The sequence below is a fragment of the Neolamprologus brichardi genome, chromosome 1, assembly GCF_056152115.1.
Source record: "Neolamprologus brichardi isolate AB-2024 chromosome 1, ASM5615211v1, whole genome shotgun sequence".
Taxonomy (NCBI): Eukaryota; Metazoa; Chordata; class Actinopteri; order Cichliformes; family Cichlidae; genus Neolamprologus; species Neolamprologus brichardi.
The window spans coordinates 9397002-9420251 of NC_142104.1; the positions used below are offsets into that span (position 1 = coordinate 9397002).

At 39.7% G+C, this 23250-nt stretch overlaps 1 protein-coding gene across 1 annotated transcript in view; it reads right to left on the bottom strand.

The window, feature by feature from the left end:
* tox3 (TOX high mobility group box family member 3) overlaps positions 1 to 21776 on the bottom strand; it is a 37632-nt gene extending 15856 nt beyond the window's left edge. The window contains exons 1-2 of the mRNA XM_035906369.2: positions 20977 to 21776; positions 722 to 787 (exon numbers count right to left, since the gene is read on the bottom strand). Coding sequence (XP_035762262.2) covers positions 722 to 787; positions 20977 to 21078 — 168 coding nt within the window. The 5' untranslated portion in view covers positions 21079 to 21776. The remainder of the gene's footprint in view (positions 1 to 721; positions 788 to 20976) is intronic.
* Positions 21777 to 23250: the final 1474 nt, after the last annotated feature.

Below are 23250 nucleotides of genomic sequence, written 5' to 3' on the forward strand. Positions count from 1 at the left end.
AATGACAGGGCAGCCGAGTGGGTGGAGGGGGAATAAAATGGATAAATTTAGCCCACTGTTAGGACTGCTATGGCTCACAGAGTCCGTTATATACCTCCAGAAGAACAACTGCACCCTTATTCTTTTCAATGTGACAGTATAGTACACAGTTTTTCCAGCAGCTCCTCAGCCAAAGATTGCTGGTGACATTTCGCTTTCTGTAAGTGCCAGGAGATAGCACAGCTCAAAGAGTGACACAGCTATGGAGTTTGTTTATGCTTCTTTATTACATCTTTGAAAAGAGAAGGAAAACAGGTGTTTTTATCCTCAGCTTTCTGAGATATCACTTCATCTTACAGAGCATAGTTGAAGCAGTCACATCACATTAGCGTCCGCTCTCACAAGTTACAACCAAGCCTGAGGAGGTTTTAAGGAGAGGAGGAACAATTTGGATGGTAAAAATTTATTTCCTGATTGAGATGGCAAAATAGTCATTCATTTCCAGGAATATTACCAATCAGATATGAAGCTTATTCTGACAGTTATTCATGGCACTTCTACCGTATCCCATTATTTTCAAAGAATTATTCAAACGCCAAAAGAAGAGACTGCTTTATTCCATAACATGTATAAAAAAGGTGTAAATTATCATTTTATTTAGTCATGTTTAAAAAAAAAAGACAAACAAAGACTCATTTTCACACCAAAATTTGTTTACATTTATGGAAAACAGTATACTTACATCCCCAGCAGCGAGCAGGGCACCATTCGCCTCAGCCATGTTCATGTAGTTGTTATTATTCTGGAACTGGAAATGAAAACAAAGAGAGAAAAAAAAACACAATCAGCCGAGTGGTGTCCAGATAACATCCAGTGTAAATCAACTCACTTCCCTCTCATAACCAACACCTGTCACTCAAACAGATTGTCATACATGGCTCTGAATATTTGCACACTGGGTTAACCCCTGTCTCTACATGCATAAGCACATTCTGCCACTCTGCCATTATTGTGACATGATGAGAGGCATTTGAGAGGCCCTGGCCAATTCAAACCAGGGTAATGAGAATCTGGTCCAGCTATTCAGCTCTTATGGGATAGCAATTAAGGATATGTTTGCATCACAAAGCCAAGTATCAAGATGCAGTGGCAGGTTATTAACTTAAAATAACCTATGGGAGAGGAGTGATACTGGGGGGAAATAAGGAGGTAGGGGGTGTTTTTATTATGGCTGCTGTACATTTCAGGTCAACGGGAACATTTGACTAAGTCCATGTTCATGAAGAAACTAATTTCCCCCTGATCCGTTACAAAAATATGTTTTCTACTTCAGCATTTACATATTAATAGATACAGTCTTTAGTGGTGAGTTAGAGCCATACTGTAAAGACACATTAGTGATTAAGGGAGCTGATAAGCTATCAAAACCCTGTACTTTGGAAAGAAATAACATGTTTTTACAACATCCCCCCCGCCCCTACCAACCCACATGGCCTGTTGGCAAAATGGCAGCCACTTCCTTTCTTCATAGACACAACCATGCTGACAGGTAGGAACAATGGGACATAGAATGAAGAATTATGGGCTAGCAGCTGGGCCCACGAGCACAATGCACCTCTCTGTGAGTGAGGAGAGCAAACCCCAGCCTACACAGCTCAGAGGAGAAAGAAACGCAGCACGTTTGCGTCTTCATGAGAACGTTTTACCTGTTTATTAACAAAGCTCTGAAGTCATCTCTTTTGTATGTTTATTACAAAGTCACTCTCTTAAAACATCATGAGTGAAAAAACTAATAGACGGGGGGAGAGGGAACAGAAAGAGAGCGAGGCAGAGAGAAAAACGCTTCTTATCAGAGCAGAAGCCAAACAATAGTGGAAACAAATTAAGATCAGAGCAAACTGAGAAGTGCATTAATATATTTTCGAGCCCTTTGTGGGGGTTTTTTCTATACTCTTTTTCTTCTGAGTGGTTAGTATGCGAATGTAATTACCGAAAGAACTGCTGCTAATCAACTGCGAATGGTATCCATTAATTAGTCTATGCCCTGGAGAGAGAGTTGAGAGTCAGCAGCAATGTTAACAGTGTTGCGCACCAATGAGAACAGGGAGCCACAAGCTCCACTAGCAGTTGCTGAAGCAGGTGGTTTGAGCCACCTAGGCTTCCAGTGCCATCTTACTTGGAGCTGTCCTACTAAACTATATCTGACTCAATTGAGTTTACATATTTGAACAAACGTATAAAGACACACACACACGCACGAGCCTCTGCTGGAAAAGTAACTGTCAATTGCTGGCACTGCTTCGCTTCCCAGCTGTGTGGAACTTTGAGTCATGACATGGCTAGGTTACGTCAGCTACTCAGCTTGTAATTAACCTTATGCTGGGCTTATCTTGGAAGTGTTACTCCGTTCCCCTTCTTCTTTTAGATAATAAATTGAAGTCTCAAAGATATCCTTCTCTATTCAAGCACTAGAACATTGTTCTGATTGTGGGGGAGATACGGCTTCATGCAGGGCTGCTTCCGCCTCTTCTTGCCCTGTGCCTGAATGAAAGATTTTTTTTAATTTTTTTATTTTTAAATAGGGGGGGCACCAGTTGCTCTCCAATGCAAATAGTTGCCTGAGAATTTAGAGAGAAAAAAAATCATAGTGAAAAAGAAGGAACTTTTGATTTTTACTTAGTTGCTACGAAATAAAGAAAAATAATTTGCCCTAGATTCCATGCAAACTTCCTGCTCTCATTAATAGCCATTTTCAACTCAATTACTTGAAATGTTACACCATTTTGTAACGCAGAAAACACAAAAAAAGTAAAAAAAGTGTGAGTGTTTGTGTGTTTGTCTGTGTTTGTCCAATAAAACAAATATCACACAAAGGCATCCCTGAATTGTAAAGTGTAAAACAAAGATATTGATCCAAATCACTTCAGCTTCATTACAGAAAACATGATCAAGTCAAGTCCATGTGCCAATCAGCAGTGTTAAACTCCCTGGGCTCTGTCTCTCTGACTCGTGTTTTACTGTGTTTCCAGGCCCCTTTAAAAGCAGTTCAGAATCTCCTCAGAGAACTGTGCCTAACATCCCAAGAAATGTCCCCAGTTACCAGTATCAATCTTCACCATTAAAAGCTGTACCATGTCGGGCCGGAGGCCTCGGCTGACAAGCAGAGCAGGGAGTGGAGATTGTTATTTTTATTCCCAATTCATTTCTGGGGTAGGGGCCATTTTGGGCCCATGTTTGCGGCATTGCCGATTGAGTCAAATGCCAGATTAAATTAAGTGTGATTGGAGGGACCGCGCAGTTGACGGTAAGGGACCGCGCTAAAATGGGTCAGTGTAGACAATGAAGGCCCTGTAATTAAAATGATGTGACGAGCTGGAGGAGAGCTGTGGCTGCCATGTGAAGAGTCAAACAACTGTGTGCCTGCCCATATGCAGACCTAAATGAAAAGTTTGGGAAATCTGAAGGATGGGATCGCTTGATTTTTGGAAGATAAAGGCTCCTAAAATACAACAAAATGGCTGTAAATGTCTAGCACTACAGTCACAACCCAGACAGGTTTGCTACTTGCAAGAAACCAGCCTCCTCAGTCTTCCCAGTTCCAAAAAAGTCAGTTATGTATTTGGGCTTTGCTTCTTTCAGCGGTGGGGAATCATGAGGAAGCCATAGAAAATGGTGCTTTAAAATAGCTTTGGGATAGAAGGCTTTTACTAACAGAGTGAATTCACAGATAAATGTGCTCTGTAATATGAACTGTGCTAAGAGTCAGACATGGCTACACGGCAGCATAAAATGCTGGGTTCCCAGTGTTTTTATTTCGCCTTCTGCACCACCAGCACATTTCTTCAATAACTGTTTAACAGGAGAGAATTAAGAGCTTACATGGACCCTGATCCTGAAGTGAAAAGACTCCAATGTTTGAATAATCACAGGCATTTAGAAAAGCCAAGCAACCTTGCAGCAAATAGGATACGTGTGAATTTCTAGATTTTTCTACAAATGCAAAAGTATTGCTTTTCTTATTCGTCTTCTGACTAGATTTTAGAGATTTTTTTTTTAAATCGCAGTGAATGTTTCAGTTATTTATTATCAGAGACAGTAGTACCAATCACAATTTAAACATGTTTTTTTTTTCCTGACTAAAGCCAGTGTAATTTTGCTTGATTTTTTTCCAGCTATCTTTTAAATCCCACTGCAAGAACATTTGTATGAAAGAATGTCCAGTGGGAAATAAGGTGTTTTACAGCTATTACAGCAAACAAAATTATTTCAACCTCAGGGTGAACACAATATTGCACCAACGTGACCCCCTCTCACTCCCAATATGATGGAGTAACCACACAGATCCTATCAGTAAACATGAACTGGACAACGAAGAATCCACAGAATAGAAGCCTGAAGAGCCTTTGATAGCACAGCTGCCTTCTCTTCATGCATACAAATGAAATGTGCATATGTTTTAGTGCAAACATCAAATATTGCTTTATCAATGGCAATTAAATGATAAAGCATGACTGGGAAAATCCAAGGTGACAGTTTTCACCAGAAAAACGAGAAACATAAGAGTGTTTTCTTTTATTTTCAAATCAGCTTCAAAAGACTGCTACTTGGTTTTACTGTACAATCATAAAGTTATAATATCATAGCTGTCTGTCAGCAGGTAACCAAATTGGACACATTCTTGCTCCGTACTGAAAACCGCCAAACTAATTCAATCAAGAGCCCGGGCTTTTCCAGAAGCAAATCAACTGCTGACAAACGATTTTACAGTTCAGCTTGAGCTCAGTAATCACAGCCTAGCATGTGTTCTCTGGAACATGACACTTGTGCTAATATGTTCTCCAGTGGTCTCCATAAAAGACAGTGAAAACACCACAGTTAAAACGCAATCTTCGCTCCCAAGTAGCCCACTGTAATTTTCGATGTATTATTTTATGCAATTTCCTTTAAGGCCCTGCCCAGAACCAGGTTTAGCTAACTCTCACACTGAGTGCAGGAGGCTGGAGATTCAAAAGAGCAGCACTGTTTCCTTCCCTGCAATACTGGTCGGACTGTGTTGTAGCCTCTGGGAAAGTTATCTTCCAGAGGTACTCCTCACCAAATACATGCTCATTTACAACCCAATTCAGCATAAACACTCTGCAGCTGCGTCTCTGGTGATCACAAGGCCTATTCATGCACAGCAGGCCACTGTGCATGCAGAGGCAAGCTGACATATATAGATATATTTCCTCCTATGTGTGCAGCAGTCAATTTGTAAAGCAACTCCACAACACAGCATGTCCACACAGTCAGCTAGCAAGCTGTGTTCTGATCTGCGGGCCGAATCGATTGGTAATTCAGTTTAAAGCTAAAATCATTACTCCCCCCAGCCCAGCACTGTCTTCCACTATTAAGACTGCTAGTCCTTAACTACATAAGGTAGCATTGAGGGGAAGTTCATTGAAAGCATCTCAGTCTTCCTTTGCCTCTCAGTGGTAGTACCCCTACAACAGTGCAGAGGAGCTGGTGTGAGAAAAAGTGGGATCTGAACTAAGCTGATGACAGTGTTGTTCAGGCTGTGTGGTGATTACCCTCCCTTCACACCACACAGACCACTATAGTCTCAGCTAGAGGTATCACAGCTTGCTTTACTTTAGTAAACACTGACCTGGAGGAACAGTTTTCAACCCCTGCACAGATATCAAACCTCTCACAAAAAGACTGTTTCCTGGCCACAGAATGGTAGGGATTCTGCTCCGACGGTGAGTCACGTTTATTTAGCATTCGATCAGAGAAGGTTAAACAGGGATCTTTAACTTTTGGACCGTGTAATCATTAAAGTCTCTAAAATAAGAAACTTTAGGGCATCACAGATGGGGTTGTTATAAGCAAACCCAAAAGCAGAGCCTCTGTTCTTTAAATTACTCCAAACGGCAAAGGAACACTATAATTCCGTCACAGCGCATAAAAATAAGTTTGCATGTCCAACCAAAATGACAAGCTTAACTATCAAAATAAAGGAAAAAGTTACAAGTGATTTCACAGCTCAGCAAATATATATTATATTTTTTTCAAGCTTCCCAGTCATTATGGCTGTGTTAAAAGACAGTAAAAGGTGAACTATAGTTTGTGTATTCAGCATGTTCCTTTGGGCAAAATTTATATTCAGCGCAGACACGGTGTATGAGAGCGATAACACGGAGACACAAAAAGACCAGAGTGAAACAGCATTTGTAAAGTCAGGCAGAAAAGTTGTCAATGACTAAAAGTAAACATCTGGCATATACTGCATCTGTTTATTTTTAGTTTTTTTAAAGAAAACATTTGACCTCAACCACATTTTATAATGGCTAACAGATCAAGTGACAATGTGAATTACCGATTTCATATTGAAATTTACATTTTTCCAAATAAAATAACTGCTACTAAATACAGATTCCACAAAAAGACTTTACAATGTGTTTGTCGTTCACTTATTCTCTCTCTCCCTCTTTCTTAGACACACAAACAACAAATCAAAGGCAGTGCAGCTGCCATGCATACCTACTATTAGAAGGAACTGGGTGCTCAGTGTCCTGCACTTCGGCATGTAAGGAGACCAAGGATCAAATCTCCAACCCTGCAATTAGTGGACAATCCACTCTACCTTGAATTATGGGCTCACTAAATTAATAGGATTTGGTAACTGCTATGCTAAGAGTACAGTGCTTTATTAGATAGTAGATCTGTCAGGTTGTATTTATGCACAGTTGCTTTGAGATGTCAGGCATCAGGGGCATCAACACATCTTTAGCAGGTAATGTAAAATAATTATAGAAAATGTCAGTTTAGTGTGTTAGGATGCTAACATTTGCTAATGAGTACTATACACATAGTTGTCACAGCTAATAGAAATGGGATCAGAAATGGGTCATAAAACAAAGGAAAATCTGGTGCAAAACTGTTGTTACCGTTGGGAATCATGAATCTATGGATGTATGTAGGATACAAAATTTAACAGTACTCCGTCCTGCATCCTGTTGAGCTAATCTAGTCTGGACTAAAGGGTAGACTGACTAAAATGGCCAATGTTAGAGCAGCAATGCCTACATGACTAAAATTAGTCCTTGTTACTCTTATTTTATATTATAAACGTAGCCAGTCGCTTTAAAATATAAACTTCTAAGACTTCTGCTTTCTTGTGTAAATGTGGACTTTTAAGTGTAATTTACAGTAAATGTAGCTGGACTAATTTTATAGCATAGTCGCTGCTAATATCACCGCACTAGTTACACAGTAGACCTAAAAGCACACAGAGGTTCTCCATGGCTACTGTTTTCTCTGAGGCCTAAGACTTGCAAATGTTGCCAAAACAAAGATGGTCTCAGGATTTGTCATAATGGACCAATAGCCTGAGCTCAGCAGCCTCAATAGTATGCAGGTCAACATCCAACATCCCATTTTTCCCTGGCTGTTGAGTCTGCTATGTACTCTCAAGAGCAAATCCTAAAAGAAAGCGCGAGCTAAATGGGGTTCCATCTTTGATTTGGCGGGGTGCAAAGCCATTGGCCCACAGCCACAAAGGAGCTTAGGCAATGGAGAGGGCCTCAGAAACATGGTGTAGCTTTCTCACAATTGCTGCCGTTGCATGGACACACGGCTCTTGAGGAAGTAACATGAGAGAGGCTTGTGTTGTTGGTGTTGTCTTGCTTTTACTCCTAAGCCATGTCTCAAGGCTGTTTACTTTCAGCAGCTTTGATGCAACTCCAACTCAAGATGGTATCGGGGTGTGGATTTTAACCTAAGCTTGTCCTGTTCTGCTTGCCATTCTTCTACTTCAGAGCACAAGGCTGCTATCAGGTTAAAGAAGCTAATAGTATTTTTTTTTTTTTTAAATGGTCAAATGTCAAAAAGTAGAGGAACAGCTTTGTGCCAGTGGAAACAGGTTTGCTTCTGATGGCACTAATGGTTGTACTTTTTTCCTGATTTGTCAAATGGCTTTGTCACTAGGACTTCACATAAAGATCCACTGAAAGCTGCAGGGAGTGGAGCACAGACACTCCCCCCCCCCCCCCCCCCTTTTTTTTTTTTTTTTTTTAAATTCCCTGTGTGCTGTTACTGACTAATACAATCATTATGAATGGCTCTGGGAATGTGCACAGTCAAGAGCTTTTAGTGCTGGACTCAAAACAATCCTCTATTTCTTATCTGCTAATGTTGGATATAAAACGATGTAAAAGCCTAAAGTGGTGAGAGCATTAACATCAAACTATTCAGTCCATTAAAAGCCTAATGTATTCTATAGCGTGTTTTTGAGCAATGTTATCAAGCAATTAGCCCAGTTTAACAGTATTTAAAGCTATCAAATATAAAATCTATTTCTTTCTTTTGAGAAATGTTTACAAAAAGGCATTAACAGCAAATAGTAAACTGGAGGGTTAGTCCCATTTTTCATCATAATTCTCAAGCCCATTAAAATCTTCATGTATGCAACCTGTGTCTTTTCTGTTATTCTTAGCAGAAGACCAGTATGCACAAACCAGCCAGTTGTTCAATCTCTATAAATCTGAAAAGCACAAACTGCTGAGCAGTGACTCGTATATCAGTCTATTATATACTACAGGGCTGACTGTATTAAACAAATGGCTAGGCCTGCAGCTGGAAAAGAGAGGCAATATAGAGAGAGCAGAGGTTATTGTCTAATTTAAATCTTGGCTGCTTTCCCAGAACTGTACCACATTCCAATTTGTGGCTGTGTTGCTTGGCGCTACTGACAGAGGTCCGGCTGCAAATACTCTCGGGCTCCTCTCCAGAAATGCGTCTCCAAACTGACAATCAACAAGTTGGCAGAGATTAACGGAATGATGGGAGCAAATTAGGTAAAATAATGAAAATGCACGAATATAGATGCCGTGCTCTGTTATTTTCTTCCACCTGTGGTTGCAATAATGTATCTATAATCATTAAGACTTGATGTGCAACAACACAGGCTCGTAAAGAAAGCCAGTACATTGCTTCTGTAATGTCTTTGAGTTCCATAATGAAATAGCAGCTGGAAAAGACATCTGTGAACACATAGTAGTTACAGAATGGTTGAGTGAGCTCTTAGAAGCAATTAGCTGTTTCAAGCATTTTCTCCTTGGCATACTATTGTCCGTTCATCTGCTAGATTGACAGCACACCAGGACATCATTAGCAAACCTGACAGCTGTTGAGTCGCAGACATTGTTTTTCTTGTGACAGCCACCATCAGGCTAAGTGCTTCACTAGTGTTTTTAACAGTATTTAAACTCAAAATGTCACTTTAACATTTCCTACTTCAAAAGCAGCGTGAGATTAAGATACCAGCTTTGAATAATTACAAACACTAAGCCTCAACTTTGATTCCGTATCATTGCACTGACATTTAAAAAGATTCGGAACAAAGACACATTACACATCTTTTAGTCATAATGCAAAAATTATTCCTCTCCTCGGTGTAAAAAGACAGGTTGGAGATCAAAGGCGTATGAAAAACCTAGAGGTCTGCTGTGTGTGGAAGTGGCATTTTGTTATTTTTAATTTTTAAATGGAGAAGATAAGTTAGGAAAGTGTTTACACATTTTTTTAAACAAAAACTAATGCAAAAGCATTTGTTTAATAAGACTTGTCAGTCTGTGGCCAATCAAAAGCAACCATATCTGGGCTTAATTTCCCTAACAATGGTATCACACAAGAGAAAATAAATACATTGTACCTATAAAAATCCTCCCTGTACAGGTTTGCTTATTTTCTGCTTTGACAACAACTCCCTTTGAGCTATTTTTATCTAATTTCAGTGCAGGCGGCTAAGGGGGGAGGGGGGGGGGGGGGGTGAGGGGTCACTGACATTTTCTGTATTTGAGCCTTGCCCTCTATTTTAGGACCATGCTGAGTTCTTCCACTAAAATAAATGACAGCACGACAATCTACTCTGAACTCGCACCTTTCCGCGCACATGTTCTCCCATCACTCTTCATTTATCTTCATTAGGTTTGCTTGACCCATCGCCAATCCTCTGCCAGTGTAAATATAAACACTACAGTCCGTAGAGATCATCCCTATGTGTGATATCTTGCAGAGGTGAAGAGTGGCTAAATGTGAATGGCCGACGTGTATGTGAAAATGTTTCTCCACCCACTCTGGAGTAGTCGTGTAACAAACCTCGAAAGATAAATTCCACCGATCCGATTAATCAATATATCAACAAAGCCTGTAATGAGAAAAATCAGTGATTTCAACAGGGGGCGCCATGCTGTAAACTACCGACTACAGGTTTAAGCAGGAGTGCGGAACGGAAATCCCACTGTCAACTTGTCATCGGCTAATTTACCTGGAGCCAGAGGGGGAGATTCACTGGACACATAGGGAGAGTTAATCTCTTCATTCATCTTTCGCTAAAGAGATCGACCCAATTAGCTTGCCACATTGACTGACAGCCCTTGTGTCTGCTTTTCTCCCTTGACTTTTCCCTTCCTTTTTAAAAAAAGAAAAGAAAAAAAATCAGGAGTTATGCAGTTTATGCTGGCCCCAGCTGAAGGCTGTGAAAATTATTCGAGAGTACTGTACAACAGTGAAATAATCATGATGGCTTTATTCAAATATGTCGAGTCTGAAATATTCACCACTACAATTTGCTGTGACTGATTAGCCAATGGAAGGGCTGCTTGGGGATAGCTCTCCAGAGCTCTGTAATTGAGCGGATTTGACTTGGGAGAGTTTTTCTTCTCCTGATAACTACACATTCCCTTTTGAAATGTACTTTTCCTTTTTTTAGCCTTTCCTGGGAGCCAGTGAACATCAGAGTTATAACGCTTGCAGAAACAGCATGTATGTAGGACAGTTTATATTCTGATCGTCATCTGTTTAAAATGTGACTCCACGTTGTGTGGATTTAATCATTTCCCACTGTATCACTGGTTGAAGGGCAGAGAGTGCAGAAACATCAGATCTGTAACCTCAAAGATCAGGGACAACAATAGCCTGAAGGCCTGCCACTGTGACCATCCATTTGACATAAATCTCTATGTTCCAATACAGATATTGTAGTGACAATTTCCCAAGTGCACCTTTATATTCTGCAGTTGGTTTATACATGTGAGGACTCGCAAACCAAAATCAGGAATAGGAAACAGTGCCCAGAAAGAAAGAACATCAAATGTGTAACAATGAGCCGTTTCGTTTTAATTCTGTATGCTTAATTATAACATTAATATGTCAATCCTGATTTTGTCCGGTTCTGGAGACAAGGCTACATTTACAAATATCTGTGTGCCAAAATGTACTGAAAACAGCTTTCTTCTTTCACATTAAATCTCATTTATTTTCTACAAGGGGAAAAAAAAGAAAAAGATGTTGTTATTCTTTTTCAAAAACACACCACTAATGCTCTGGGGCATGGTTTGTCATTGTTATTCAGTGCTCGCTCACCTACACTTAAAACATGATCCTTCTGGATTTTAATTAAGCACCAAGGTACCTCCCAGGGGGTTCTGGCTTGGCAAAGGAAACTACTTTGATTTATGTACTACTTTGTTGTTCCTGCTTGAAGCTTGCATGTTATGAGAGACTGTGGTGATGAATGAAAGAACTGGGCAATTATTCTTATTTGTTAATTAGTTCCTGTTGGGAATGCATTATTGTGGATTCCAACACTAAAAGATGAACACATAGTTGTCCCTTTACCTGTCAACAGCTATGTTAGGACTGACTAAACCGAGTATCATGCTACAAGCTGGGTACATGTTTGATTGAAATTGAATGTTAAATCAACTAAAGCTGTTAGGAATTTGCCTGATTGTCAAGCATGCCAGCAGAATAATGCAGCAATTTACATGCATCCCACTCTACCCACCCCACCCACACAGCAGAAAATGGTGCAAATCAGCAAAAATACTTATTTGCAGAACCCGATGCAATGCTATTTCAACAGCAACACTATTCAAACAGAATTTACTGGCTGTTAAACAAGCAATTAACAACAGCTCGAGAACATTTAGTAGAAGTGCCAATTACTGATAAACCTCTCAGACTTGGGGATATAGGAGAATTTGACACCATAGTCTTATGCATTAATGCACAAGGCAAAACAATAAACCCATAAAATATTAACAGCCGCATTCAAATCAAAGTGGGAGCTGACGACAAATCTCTCGGTGTCACTTGAAAGGGAAGTTGGCCAGGCACCTCAGTGACACAAGGATGGTTTAAGAGGAAGACCTTGTGCAAGCTCTGCTCTCCTGGATGCATATCAGAAGCTAATGGAGTCTCAAAACTACAGGGGTGCTGCGGGATTGCCACGATTAGCTCGTGGAACTGCTGAAGGTCACCACTGCTGAGCTGAGCAGCCACAAGCCTTCATAAAACCATGCAGCGTATCATTATTTTCAAAGTGTTTCATTATGGACGGTTAACCTTGGCTAACTCCAACCTAACACTTTAATCAGATGCCTGTAATGCTTTTGAAACATTGTAATCATTCAGTTTCTCTTCTTGTTTATCAGCGGGGGAGAAAAATAATATTGGAACTCCTTAAAAAAATGTTTTCCAAGGTTGTGCAGGTATTTGAAAAGTTACACTATTGAGTCAGAACCACCACAGATTAGAAACTCGATCAGGTTCCTTGGAAGGAATGTCATTTAAATGAATTGTCAGTGGCTGTCCGCAGAAGGAAAGCCCTGGCCAATGTAAAGGCCTCACAGACCTTGATCTTGTTTCTACTTCTGCCATCCCACACTACGACCACATGCAGGAGCTCACAAGCCAGCAGAAACATACATGCACATGACAGTAAACAAGGACATGCTGTGAATGAGCCTCAATTTCACCTCACAGAAATATCAGAAGTTGACTCAAGAATTGCATGGCCTCCATTCATAATCCCGCAATTGAGGTTTCTGGAGAATGGACCTTTATTATGTGGTTGGAGCTTTTACTGAGGCTGTGTCCATTGTTCCTTTTTATTGTGGAACTGAATAAAAACTAGATAGATTCATGAATACTGCATGATTTTCATCAAATAGAAAATCTCTTGGAAGAATTCTCAAAGCAGTGTTATTTCAGTAACATGTTGAGAGCTGTTTATTCAAATGAGGACAGCTGATGGGCAATTATAACCAAAAGAATAATGTCAGACGGAAGACAAGAGGGGTTTTTTTTCCCCATTTTGTTTTTTTTAAATGCTGAATATGTTTAATTTGCGTTCCCCACAGGATTTACTCCTGATAAATAGAGATTAAAATCTTTCTGGATTTATGGGAGCCATAAAAAAAAAAGCTGTTGGTTGAGGGCGAGGAAAAGATTATCATCTTAGATCAATATTGAAAAAGTTCAGTGTGCCATGTCTCATTCTTCAGGTCGGGTCTGCGCTGAAATAAAGAGTGATGGCAAAACAGACAGCTGAAATACAAGTTATTGTTGTTGAATTCCTGTGGCCTTGTTAAAGAAAATGGATACAAAGACATTTCTGACAAACCAAGGTATGAAAGAGATATTAAAGGGCAAACATTTAAGAAGAGCCGTTTCACTCCCCTTAGGGACTAAAAAGAAAAAGACAATCCTCGAGCAATCAGCGCTGTGTAACGAGAGCTTGATTCACTGCAACTGAATAACAATGACAAAAAACCCCCACAGTAGTCATATCAGAGAATTCCTATCAGTCTTAAGTATGTTTACAGAAGATTGAATCAAGCTGCTGCAGGTTGAGATAGCAGATTTTTAACTCTGGGGACTATTAAAACGCTTGTTTAAGGGGTAACGCAGGTCTGCAGGCAGCAGTATTCCTGCTATGGTAGTTACTATGAAAAGAAAATATCATCTAACTGACTCACACTTTGAGACATCGTGTAAACAGGGGGCAAAACAGTAATCAAGGTTATACATTTTACCAGAAAGTGTCAAATACATCTAATTTTTAATTTTTAAAGGAGTGCTTTCATCGTTTCCTGCATGATAAACAGGTTTTCTTTCAAGTTAGTCTTCCTTGAACTCTGATGCAGTTCTGCTTGAAAACATGCCATCCATTTCGCCATTCAAACAAAAGTTTTATTTACCTACATTATTTAAGCTCTTTGTCCAACGGGTCTAAGGGATATTTGCACACCTGCTACTATTGTCAGTCCTTTTAGTGCAACCTGGTAACAAGCTGCATTATGGGAATGTGTGATGTAGGAGGGGGGCAGCAGAAAAAAGGGAGGATTAATCACACTGTGTAACAAGTAATACTACACACCTGCAGCTCATAGCCCTGTAATGAGAGAGAAATTCACACTCAACCTGATATATGAACAAAGGTTGGGATCATGAATAAGAATATCTATGATGAGGCTGGTTTCGTTTTAACAGTTAAAGCAAACTGAAGCATATAACAAATTCAACCCCCAACCAAAGCTAAGCTTCCCCATGCGTTTATCCCTTTTAGTAAAATATCTCAATTTTGAATCGTTTTCAGTATTTATCTCAAAGGTCATTTAGATGCAGAAATTAGGAAAAACTAAAAGAATAAAGTCTAAATGTGAAAACAGAAACAATAAATTCAACCTGCACTGCTAAGAAAATATTACCCATAACTGTATGAGACATCCATCAGTGGCCTGTGTGCCTGACAAAGAGCCAAAGGCTTAAGTCAAGCAAGTCAAGTTAAAAGGAAAACTGCAGAATGTTTTGATACAGTCTGTGAGCCCATTAAGAGAATTGGACATTAGATCTATGAAACATGGAATGGCTGCCTCTCTGGAAAGCTTTAAAAATGAATGCGTCTTAACAGCGAGGCTAACCACTAAAGGGACACAACACTTATTGAATCAGCCAACCAGAAGTGATTGACTGGTCCTTTTGAAACTGCTTAATTCATGGTTAAAAACTGTTTTCTGGAGCACAGGGGGTTCTTCTTCCTCCTTTTAATAAGTCAGCAAGGTTGAAGCTGTCAAAAATGTAGTGAGCCAAAACCAGATTAAAACAGTTGATCATAGTGGAAAAATCTCTCTTAAGGGGCTCTCTCTTGAACAGAAATGGGCACAGCATTGACTCATTCAATAGAACTTCTGAAGGTTAATGATATCTTTGGCCTTACATAACTTAAAGGTGCATTACACTAGAAGAGGTTGGTGTTGTTTAAGAATTGTACACAACAACATGTATGCAAGGACCCATCATATTGGTAACATATGCTAACACAAAACCTCTTAGTTAATCCTTCTTTTCAAAAACCATTTACCATTTCATTGATTTCCTGTCATATGATCAACAAGAATCATAGACACCATGATCTTGTAGTGCTGTACATCGGGATTACATACTACAATCCCATGAGGATTTGGGTGAGTGCTACTTTGTGCTTCAGGCAACCTCTGCAATGACACAGACACCTTTTACATAACCTCACAACCATTCATTTTTCCACACTGTCAATCATTTAACTTATTGTTTTGAAACTAAAAAAATCGTACATATTGCACATCTAAAAAGGCAATGCGTACCTCCTCATGTCACAGCTTAACAAACCTCTTGTACGCCAACTCTGTTTGGTATTTGAGTAAACTCTCAGGCTTATCTTAAGACATCAAAACCCTAAAGCTAAATCTCAACCCCCTCGCTGACCTGGACAATGTCATCTTTTCCACTTTTATAGCGAACTTTGTGGTCTAGATGAGTTCCATCTTTTGGTGCATCTCTGAGTTATGGGTGCTTTTTAAGTGAGCTCAGCTCATGCTAATGCTTTGCCATACAACTTCAACATATGTTTTAATGAAGTCAGCAGTGAAATTATTACTGTCATTTTTCATTTGGACTTTAATGATGCATTAACTAATTAGATATTTGAGAAAAGTCATAACACGGCTCCACATGTAACTAAGAACTTAAAGATCTAAATGATGTTAATTTACATTTTTTAAAGCTATCCAAATGAGAACAAGTGTTGATTTATCCAGAAAGCAGATACCCAGAAAGTCCTTAAGACACTGAAAAGAAAAAAGCAACTCTTCTGTAATAACTTAAAATAATCTTTTGTTATGATTCATGATTTGAACGGTGTAGTGATGTTGTTTACATGACAACACTGTGCATCTCTTCTCTTTATACCACTGGAAGAGATGTTTTTGAAACAGCCACATAGCTACACATAGTCAAAAGGGAGAATTTTCTGTTGTGTTATTAAACAGGGCGAGGACAGATAACAGTGGAGTGGATCCTTGAGGTGAAACTATACGCACAAGGAAAGCCTACAGCATAAAGACACTCCATATGCAAGCATGATTTCTTTTTTTGCTTTTAATGTGGTTTCCCCTATTTTTCATTGGACATGAGATTACATAAGGCCAAATCAGCAGAGCAAGATGGTTCTTGTCTATAGAATGGTGCCTTATGGTTTGCAAATCCACCGGTTGGGAAATAACTTCATAGTGTGAGGTCTGCCTAAATGAACCACGCTGAGTAATGCACAAGGAGATGTAATGAAGTGGATTTATGAGCAGTGATGGCAAGATTACAGAAGGTCTTTACGAGTGCTGATCTGGGTAATGGTCTATGTCTGTTGAAGATTTCAGAGCTGGAGGATTTGTCACATCCACCTCATAAACAAAGTGGACAACCTGATGTTATGTTTTCCACTCCGTTGGATCAGATTGTCATACAGTTGCAGAATGCTTGTGGGATCAAAGCAACAACCATTAATGTTGCTCAGAAGAAATGGCATGCAGAAAATGGAGCTGGGCATTTACAAAATGCGTGTAGTGCCGTCTGCCACATATAGCAGTCATTCTTACAGACAGGAGCTCCAAGTGCACAGTGCGTCTTCGTGTAGAACAAACTAAAAATAACACTCTCTTGTCTCACTGGGAAAATTAGGTGTTTAATAAATCTGCTGAACTACATCTCCTGACAAGCTACAATTAAAGGACTCAGCAAAACACATCAGCTATTCACTTCTTGGACATTTAAACATTTAACGTGCACCTTGGAGTCATATCCATCAAGTGTTGAGTTTGACAAAGCAGACAGCCTCCCTGCCCCTCCCCAAGACACGCACGCACGGCATTACCGCGCACACACATTTAAAGTTGTGTTTGGATATGTTTAGAATGTGTGTGATGAAATGGCACCAGCTGTGTACACTGGAGAGATGCACAAGGCCCCCTGGTTAAGAGAGTTAACCCCTTCCCTCCCGCTGGAGCTTAAGTGACAGCAAAGACAAAAGAAACCTGACGTACTATGCTTTGGACAAAAGAGGTTATTGCCCAGGGGTTAGCTAATGTGAAGCTACATTAATTCACTTCCTCCAGACCTTAAAATCTGTGTTGTTCCTGGTTTCCTTACATATGCATGTGTCAGTAGAGCTCATATAAACTAAGTAGTTCATGGCCTACGGCCCATTTTCCCCCGCTCAGTAAAATCCTTTAAGAAGTGCATCATTTTGGGTCTTGAAGAACTTTCTAATCAGGGAATAACAGCAGAGCTAGTCTGTCATATTATAGCTTCTGGATGATAAAATACAAAGCCGACAATAAACAAATTATCCAGAGTCCTTTATCAATATGTGGTCGAAAAACAACAAAATAAAGCATGTGTAGCTAAAGACGATTTGTCATCAAGATCATTTCTCAGAAAAGACTTATTATGCTGCACATAAGGCTGTAATCCTTAACAACTGAGTCCAAGTTGATTTGGCACTACCTGTTGTTAATAGTCTGTGGTTTCATGCAACAGCAAACACAGCATGTGCATCTAAAAATCAGTGTAAAGTGCAACCGCCAAACTATTAACCCTGTCTTAATCAGTAATCAGTTTGTTACCTTTGCAAGTTAATTGGTTGGTGAAACATGTCTGTAGTTTGGATTTTTGAATATATAAATTGTTAAAATGCTGACAACATTATTAAAAAAAAAAGCTTACTCACAAATTTCTGTGTTTAATTATAGTTTGCCCTTTCCTTTTAAAATGCTTCATTAAGCACAACTGTTGTATGTCTCTTAACAGCACTACACAGCAACACAGCAGAGATCCTGCAAGACTCCCCCCACCCCTTTTGTAGCTTTTGTCATGTACAAAGGCTATGGGATCTCATAGCAATGTGTTTATCTACATCCCTCTGCTATACTGCCATTAAAATACTCCAATGTATGGTCAATTCTCAACTGCAATGAATTATAATGTCTCGGCGGTGCTGGTATTAGTTTTCCAAATAAACCTTCAGTGTTAGCACCAGTGCAGGTGAGGAGTTTGTATTAACATCTGTTGGTGATTTCTTGGCGCCTGGAGGTAATGAAAGCCCACACTAAATGGATACTGTATCTGAAACATTATTAAACCTTTAGGAAAAAAAGACCAGATGGCAATAAATATGGCTATAACAGAGGGTCTCTTTCAAGAAACCATTAAAGTCAATCACGTTTGACTTTTACAAATACCAAAACTAGTTAAATCCAAACAGCTCTTTGTCTTTGGTTTATGTTGTGCCTGACTGAGGAGCTTGCCTAGAGAAAACAAGCAGCCTTAACCATGTTGCATCACTGAAATCTCTTTGAATAATAAATTAGACAAATGAGATATAAGTGCATATATATGTATGAGCTCATACACAGATTTAAAGTTTATCAAACTTCAAAAGGGAACTTTTATAAATTTTACCGACTACAACCAGGTGTTGTTAGAAGAATCCAAAGAGCCAGGAAAACCAATAGTCATTATCAGATAAATTGAAAACAACGCTACCTGAAGTAACAACCAATCAGTAAAAGTAGGAGCCTTGGTGTTTTTGCCCTTGAGCATACCTGTTCCGTGTTCACCCTCGAGTCAAGGTAGTTTAAGAGAAATAGACCCCACTGTGACAGCCTCGTCACTCACCCTGCACACGCTGTAGTCAATGTTTATAACCCACAGAAAAAAGCCTTTACAATTTCAGTTTCAATAGAGAAACCGTGTTTAATTTTTCCGAACTGCAACGAGGGAATTTTTCTCACAAAATAGATTTTATATGAGAATTATTCAGCTTTGTGAAGTTGTGGCATGTTTCTCTTCAGCACCTTCATCTCTGTGCCAAAAAAAGGGAAAGAAATGGCAGCTTCATTAGTCATGACTGCAGCACCTAATTAAGTTTGTGCCACTCGTTTGGATTTTTCTGTAAATTTAAAAGAATCTGTGATGTTTGAAAGTGCCTCTGGGCCCTTCTGTCTCTCTTGTCATTAAAATTGAACATTTCCTGCGCCAGCATTTTGAGTGGGTATTGCCTGTTTTCAAATCAAAACTGTAAATCTAGTGAAAGTTTGGCTGCTCGCAAAAGGTGCTGTGACAGCTTATAAATAGATTAAAGAAGTAATGCTTCAGCTCTGTGACTTGTAAGCATGCCACATCTTTTAGATGACTAACCGCTCTGCATTGTGCTACCTTTCAGCAAGCTGATTCAAATAAATTGGAGGCTTATTTGAAAGATGCATGCAAAAGAGCCTATTTGTTCACAGTGGAAAGACATTGTAATTAGCATGAAATGCATGCTTTGTACTCTCTCTCTCTCTCTTCCTCTTTCCAACGTAACTGGTGGAGATACTGGATAAGCACCTTCTCACCACCCTCTCTCTCACTCTATGCCTCCTTTTGCATTGTGGCCAATTACTGTTACAGATGGAAAATTTCACTTGACCCAGGGATTTTATGAGCAGGAATAAAATCGCACTTCAACTTTTACACCAATTCAAAGCAATGTGGTTAAAGTTTCTTGAGGCTGATGAAGACATGATGAAATTGGGCACATATGACAACTTGGCCAAATGACAAAGAGCTGATGAAACACTGAGACAAACCTGGTAACTGTTTTAAGCAGCATCAGATTGCAAACAGAGCTGCATTACGGGGCTGAATAATTTGAGAGGGGGGGTAGTGTGTCGTGTCTGTGTGTGTTTGGGGTGGGGGGGGGGGGTTATCATTGTTTAAACTTCATAAAAAACTGTTATTTTTGACTGCCACAATGATGTTCTCTCCTGCTGTTATACAAGAGAGTCAAGTTAGTGACTGATCACAGGCCTAACAGTGCGCGTGTTACATCACTGACAAAACATTACAAATCATCAACTGTGTTTTACATAACCTCATAAGCTCTAGTTGCAAGAGTTATTAAACTTCAGCTTTGTTCTTATTCACAGCTCGGACACGGTGGCGTTTGTACACAAATGCGAGGAAGCGAACAGATCAACATGTAAACAATGCAAATACATCATGCAACCTGGCAGTGGGCAGATAAAACTGTAGTGCACAGTATGACAGTCAAGAGTTTAACTGATGCCATGGGTAAGATAAGTGCACAAAACGGCGCAGCGCTGACAATGAATAGATTCATACGGAACAGATAGCGAGCTGTCCATTCCTCTTTCTGCTTGTGCATGCTTTTTTTCCCCTGAAATGTTAATGAGGAATATGATACTTGGAGCTCATTCTAAGAACTGCTTGCAAATGCAGTGAACAACATGAACTGAAGGCGGTTTGAAAATGAGGTTAAATACACAGTAGTTAACCAAAAGACCAACAACCATTTCTTTATCGTGTTGTCATTTTATTTAACTGCGTGACGTGGACGGTCATGAAGAAGAGCAGGTACCTGACAGCCTACATCTTTCTTTTTTTAAAAAAAATCACATTTGAACTGTAATGACAGGATGTTGAGAAACACGGAACCCTAAAGGCAACAGCGCCCATGACTGTGGAGCACATCAGTCTGGTGAGAGTTTAGCAGTGCGACGAGGCAGGTTTGAGCTGGACAAAAAGTAACACTGTGCCGCTACACTTGTCCTGTGCTCCCGTTTCCTTTCCTAATGAACAACAACAAAGTTTGCGGCAAGAGAGGAAAGTACTGATTAGGCGGAAAGAGAACTCTGATTCAAGGAAGGAGGAAGTGAGTAAGGGGAATTCTAATTAAATCAACTTAATATCGGTAAGAGTTTCAATAATTAAGCTAAAAACAGTGCACTAGTGGTTCCAGTCCCAACGTGATCGCACAACACAACACTACGGCGCGAAACGGGAAGGATTTCTCACCTTATTGAAGTTGTAGTAGCCCAAACAGTGGGCAAAATCCAGGTTTGGTGGATCTCCCGGAATAGAATTTCCACCGGCAGTCGGATAAAATCTTACATCCATGGTGTGTGACGGAGCCGCGCAGCTGTAGTTGTAGCCTGCTCTGCACGGAGCTCAATTTGTTTCTGCCGTTTACAATCCAAGCGCACAGATAGATGGAGAAAGAAAGGCGGCGAAACTGACCCAAGCTTTGTTGGGTTAAACGAGATATTACGGTAAGAGAAAGGGGGGACAGGTAAAGTTTGGATATTCCTCTTTTTACACCTTACACCAGTCGCTTCATTTCTGTGGAAATCCACATGAACGCTGGACTGAGCCCAGGAAGCTGTCCCTCAAAGAGCAGCAGACGCTGTGTGCCCATGCATTTACACACAGCTGCTGCTGTATACAAAGAAGCCACGAGACCGGCGAGTGAGCGTGGGTCCACCTCCTTTTTCCTCCCTCAGACGCAGAGAGGGGGAAGGAAAGGGAAAAATGAAAACTCTAGGAAAGTGGTAATAAATACCACGAAGTAAAGTCCGCGCGTCAGGATAGTGCTCAAAAACGTGCCCGCGTCCTCCGCCGTGTTTCGCAGAAGTTTATTTTTCCAACTTGTAAAACTAGTTGGTGAAGCAGTTTGAGGAAGGAGCAACTAGCTGGCCGCTCGAGCCCATCTGCTAAACACAGGTTTTGTACAACAAGCTGAACAACACTCCACAGATGGTGCAATTAGTGAATGTGATGTACTACACTGAGTATCTCCGTTCAGCCTTCGGCTCTGCCTGTCGTAGTGATGAACAAGGCAAAATGTGTGAACAAGCCAGCCACTCCCCAAACACACTAAGCCACTCCCATGAAAACACTGCATTTAAGTCCATGTGACATGTTGGCATATGATAATTAATCATAATTAAGAGTCTGTATGTGTATATTTTCTTAGCATATACCTTTTTATGCCCTTTTAAACGGTGACTTTCATAATGAATGGCAGGTTACATCCAAATGTAATTTTACATCTTACTCTGTTTTTACTCTGCATTACTCTGCCAAAGCCAACAGGTACGATAGCTCCTGCAGTTTTTCTCCCGTTTGTTTTTCCTTAATTCTGCGAATTTTAACCTTCAGTTCAGTTTTTGACTATGAAGCTTTTACGAGCCACGGTGATTTTCTTCCCACTGCTACTGTATTTGATGTTAATGCATATTTTATAAACGTTTCTGTCTGTGGCAATTTCTCACATATGTTTTCAGAACTAACTGAGGTGTTTTTGATTTTCAAGTCATATTGGTACTGGTCACAGGGCACCGAACAATATACATAAGTAGACAAAAATGATACACCAGGTCGATATTAATCCATAGTTCAATGATTGAAGAAAACTTTACCTTTCCTAAGCTGGAAGCTTGCAAAAAGAGATGAAAAAATATAATCAAAATATACTTTTTTCTGGTTGGTAACCTCTACACAAAATATTATAGCAATAGCAGAAGGTTCTGTGGATTCAAAACATCTAACAAGGTTTTAAAGGGCTAAACTGTTCAACACTATATATGAAGTTCGATAGCTTTACTTTAGACAAGTAAAGATCTTAAAACTGGTTAGTATTATGGTATAAACAACTGCTTTTTGCTGTCAGTAGTGAAGTGTCTTTTCAACTGGTTAAATTCCCATGGTAAGTTAAGTTGAACTAGTTGGAATTTTTGGTTTAAAATTGGCTGGAAGCACCATATTTTCACTAATCTTTTATTTACAGCATGTTTTAAGTGCAGTACAGAGTCTCCGCTGGGCAAATATGTTTTAAAAGTGCAGGTTGTGAAATCACAACTTACTAGCATTACAAGTGAAGCACAGCTGTAAAGTTACAACAGTGCAAACTGTCCATTGCATTGTCCATGGAAAGTGCATGTTTTCAGCTGGTAATGCAGAAAATGTATACATTTTTCAATTTTGTTTGTTTGTTTGTTTGTTTTACTTGATTCTAATCTTCTGCTCATTCTCTTTTACATTGCTGAATACACAGCAGAGAGCAGAGAACACACAGCAATACAATTTAATCTGTAAAATGAATTTCACTCTAATCTGCTGACAAACTAAAGAGATTTCCACATCTCCTTTATTATGTTACGTGACAGCAACCTTTTAATGTTTAAATGGCTCCAGTTTGGATGGATCCACACAGAGCTCTAATGTGTAGTCATCATGTTAGAAACAAACAGCAGTACAAAGCGCTGGCTCGGGGTTCAAATAATTAATTTG